This window comes from Carex rostrata, chromosome 1 (genome assembly GCF_964058835.1).
Source record: "Carex rostrata chromosome 1, lpCarRost1.2, whole genome shotgun sequence".
NCBI lineage: Eukaryota > Viridiplantae > Streptophyta > Magnoliopsida > Poales > Cyperaceae > Carex > Carex rostrata.
This window is the reverse complement of record NC_135918.1, coordinates 5,604,582-5,608,961: the sequence shown is the minus strand read 5'-3', so window position 1 is coordinate 5,608,961 and position 4,380 is coordinate 5,604,582. Positions and strand designations below refer to the sequence as shown.

The window sequence follows — 4,380 nt, the reverse complement described above, 5'->3', positions numbered from 1 at the left end:
GATTTTGAATTTTCAGGGTAGGGCAGTGCCCTACCCGGCGATGAATTAAGCCGGTGAACCATCTAAAATGTGACATAGAAGCATTGTAATTATAAAAATCAAATTTATTTATTACATTAATAATTATTGATTTTTCATCTTAATCTCAAAATATTTTCATCCATGTAATTTCGACTTCATTGACATGGCAAAATATTACCATCATATATAAAATATTTTTGAAAAAAATTATTGACAAATTTGAAATGTATGTAATGGAAGAATGTAAGAACTTTCAAAATTTCCTATAACTGAACAGTTTGACTTTGATAGAGCCGTCTGTCACTTTTAATAACGGATCAACTAATATGAACTGTTGGATGCGGACTCAAACCCGGAAAAGCATGTCCCCATGAGGTGTGATTCTGGGCCGCTTGTCGGCCCAATCAGAAAAACCAAAGTCCGGACCGGGAGTTTACTTTTTTGTCTTTTGAGACAAGAATAATCCTTATTTCTTGTTGGACCACCTGACGGTTCTCGAATTTGGAAGGTTATGATCACGGGGACAGCTTCGCTTCTTTCCAGCTGTTTCATAGGATTTATATCCTCAGGATATGCAGACCGTCTATAATAGATCTAACGGCGTACATCATATCTTAATATTACAACATTAACCGTCCGATTTAAAATGTACTTTAAGAATCTGCTAAAGATCATACAATATAATTCAGCAATTGGAGAGGACCCGTACAACTGTTCACCGCTCAAGATGTTAATGTTGGAGAAAAGGGCATTAAAATTTCGAACAAGGTAGAAAGTAGCCGTTGCTTCATTTAAAGGGAGAGATAAAACAAAACGCACCCGTTTTGCTCGATTAACGCAGCTATCACCTCCCCTCTTACCGACCGTTAGACGCCGATCCCCATTTGTACTCCGCTCGAATTCAAAACTTGGAAAAGAGAGAGGGGGCGAGAGAGAGAGAGAGAAGAAGATGGTGGCTAAAACTCCGCCTAAGAAGCTGAGAAGAGCTATGGTTGCTCTTAACCCTAATCAAGTCAGAGAGACATTAAAGAAGGTAAATCCCTTCTAATTAGTAAATATTTTCTATCATTTTGCAAGGAATTTGCGTGATTAATCAAACAAAATGGGGAATTTGCGTGATTAGTAAAAAACAAACATATTTTTTGTGGGGAATTTGTGTGATTAAAAGCTGGATTTGTAATTGAAGGTGGATCAATGCATGGCAAGGTTGCAAGAACTTCAGTATACTGTTACTGGTGGATCAAAGGTGGTTTCTGGTGTAACTCTTAGCCCGAAAAGCACTAGAGCTTACTTCAGAACTAGCCTCAGATGTAAACAAGAAACCTTAAGGTCGTGAAATTCGTCAATTTGTTCTTCTGTCTTTGTTATTTGTTGGTTATTTTTGTTTCTTGATTTCGTGTTTGGAACTGTCCATCTGATTCATTGATTCGAGTTGTGAATTGATCTGGTTGCAGGCTGAAAGGCACTCCAGCTAAGAAATCGCCAATAGGGAAATTTCAAGGATGTGCCACTGGTAATTTCTTTTCACATCCTTTAATTCTTTTGTTATTTTCTAGAGGAACTTCGAGTATAGCAGTTTGGACTAATAATTTAGCTTAATGTGGTTGTTAAAACAAATTTCTGATTCTCGTTTCTCGTTTCTCGTTTCTTGTCTCCAAAAGACATCCTATACCTATTGCTCTAATCTGGAGTTGAATTGGGATTAAATGATATTCTGAAAATACTGGTATAACAACTTGTTACCTATTTGTATTGAAATTTAAATTTAGATGCTATCCAGTTTTTAGTCTGTTGTGGTATTATGCATCCCAAAATCATAATACTCATCTCATCTCATACTAATTTAACTCGGGGAGATAAATCCTTGACATTACTGATTTCTAATCCATATTCCTAATTCCCTTAATGATCTTTTTTTGTGTGGGGAGGAATTCGATTAACGGGTGGATGACTTTAGACGAGTTGAACAGGCAACTCCCTTTTCGGCTACCTTCATAACTTTTGCTAAATCTATCCTAAGAATACAGCATATTGTGTACAGGTGACTGGAGAAGCACATCATTACCGGCAATGCTATTGGGTGCAACAGTAGTAGAGATTCTTCAAGCAAGTCAATTTGCAAAAAACTTGGTCTCAACCGCTGAAACCTTATCTAAAATCTCCACTGCCCCTAAGACTCCTATTCAAACAAAATTAAATCCTACAAGGTCCCAGAACCTTTCACCTCTACGCGCCAGACGAACCAAAGAAAAGCAAAATCCACAAAAAGTAGGTACCAGATGTGAATCCAGGTCGCCACCAGTTCGGCTTCGTGCCCGGTCAAAGATCCAGTTCAAATCAATCTCACCGATCCCAAGCAGACCTTCTACTACTTCCGTAAATCGGGTTTCTCCCAAAAACCGACCATGGGCTAAGAAAACAGTTTTGTTCCCAAACCCAACATTCATGCCATCTACCTCTACACCTGTACCAACCATTGGTACCAATAAGCAGAGATTCTATAAAACAAGGTCTCCTATTATACCTAAAGCAACAAAGGTACAGACGCCTCATAAGTTTGTGATCAAGTCACCCCCTAAGTGCTTAGGCACTCAATTGAGGTACCAAAAGGCACTACCAGCACAAGTTGTCAAGCCCCCGGTGCAGAAAGAGGAACCGATGAAACCCAGGAGATGTTCATTTTCTCCGGTGAAGATGGTTAGCAGATTGGTTTGTCCTCTCAAGTCAAGGATTTCACCTAGGAAGAGCTTAGGTAGCATGATTAGTGGGCTGAAGCAGAGACCGGGTTTGGGTTCTACTTTGCGTGCTTCTGGGCTGAAGCAAAGACCGGGTTTCAGTTCTACTTTGCAGGCTTCAACCAGCAAAAGGATATGAGTTTTGAGTTGGGGATCTAATTTGTCAAACGAGGTTGACAAGGATAAAGTCTTCTATATTCATTTTTTCACTTTCCATAAGCTTGAAATTACTCTTCTCAAAGTTGGTTGTTTATATAGTGACAAATAGCATGGTTAATCTTTCTTATAGTATGTATTATATTTTGATCGACCATTCGACAAATCAAGAGCAGTGTATGAAAAGTAAGTGTGTTCAATTGTACTCCTTTTGGTAGCAAATTTTGTATGTTGTAGGCCAAACTAAGTAAAACAGTATTAATAGGCAAAGCATATGGTCAGATTATGCAAATTCAAATTCACAGGAACAACCGTACAAGCATGTAGCACAGACAAGATTAATTCCGGGAAATAAGTTTCCAACTCTGCTTGAGAAAATTTTGGTGAAAATGTGAATCAGGTAATTATACCAAAATTTTCAAAAATCCCCACAAGAAAGAATTTGCTAGATATACCAGAATTTTCGAACAAAGTTCTTGTAGAATATTAAACTACTACTCAAGAAATCCTGATTGCAAACCAGGCTCTCACGAAATCCTTGCGAGTAACATATCGCATAAGAACCGTATCAATAGAAAACATCTCACAGGTCAGGGATCCTTGAACTTGCACAATCCATCAAGCACCACATTATCCCACATTTGGGGTCACGGTACGATCGTTTGCCAGCATCGCTCGTACCTCTGTGTCTGTCTTTGTCCAACTCGCCTTTCTTCAAGCGACCGTCAGTTAGCACATTGTAGCACACCACATCATGGGGTGCTCTTCATCAAGCATTTCACCGAACAACTCGAGGCCTTTCTCGAGATTCCCCAAGTTCAAACACGTTGAAATAAACTAATAATTTTACTGCAACCTTTATCACAAAAAAAATTACTGTAACTAATAAGTGATACTGCTTGAATAAATTTATAACATGTTGCACTTGGGGTGATTAATGAGCGAGTATGAGCGAATTAGGGTATGTTCATGCTTGCTCATTTAGTAAATGAGCGAGTTGGTAAATGAGTGAGTTTAAGCGAGTTGATAAATGAGCGAGTTATGAGTACTAAAATTTAATAAATTGTCACAATTCATTTAAATAAAATAGAATAAAAATTCAACAAAAATATAATCATATTACAAAAATCAACAGTATCATCAATACTTCAACAGTGATACTCACATCAGGTATAGTGCTATCAGGTTCGAATTTAAGAAGACCTTGATTTCTATCTAGTACCCTTTTTTATTTTAGAACAAGTTTTAATGTGTCGTTCAAGAGATGTGGAAGAAATTTGAATGTATGATGAAACTATGAATATTACACATGATTTAATGAGGCAAGGCTGATGTGGCAGAAATTTATTTAGGATTGAATGTGGCAGGGATTAGATGTGGCAAATCCTAAATAAGCGAGTTATGAGCGAGTTGGAGCATGCTCATGTGACGCGGTGCGTACTGAAGACATATCCGATTCATATTCGGA

General features: G+C 37.9%; 1 protein-coding gene across 1 annotated transcript; it reads left to right on the top strand.

Moving 5' to 3' along the window:
* Positions 1-810: 810 nt before the first annotated feature.
* ATN (cyclin family) lies at positions 811-3,044 on the top strand. The gene is made up of 4 exons (XM_078302187.1): positions 811-1,054; positions 1,208-1,350; positions 1,476-1,534; positions 2,063-3,044. Exons 1-4 carry the CDS (start codon positions 971-973, stop codon positions 2,893-2,895), a joined length of 1,119 nt encoding a protein of 372 aa, XP_078158313.1. The 5' UTR covers positions 811-970; the 3' UTR covers positions 2,896-3,044.
* Positions 3,045-4,380: the final 1,336 nt, after the last annotated feature.

What these genes read in the sequence shown, in the direction of transcription:
- ATN (XM_078302187.1), top strand. Translation starts at nt 971, where the DNA reads ATGGTGGCTAAAACTCCGCCTAAGAAGCTGAGAAGAGCTATGGTTGCT. An exon ending in TCAGAGAGACATTAAAGAAG is followed by an intron (nt 1,055 to 1,207) that starts GTAAATCCCTTC and finishes TTGTAATTGAAG; the next exon opens with GTGGATCAATGCATGGCAAG. An exon ending in ATTTCAAGGATGTGCCACTG is followed by an intron (nt 1,535 to 2,062) that starts GTAATTTCTTTT and finishes TATTGTGTACAG; the next exon opens with GTGACTGGAGAAGCACATCA.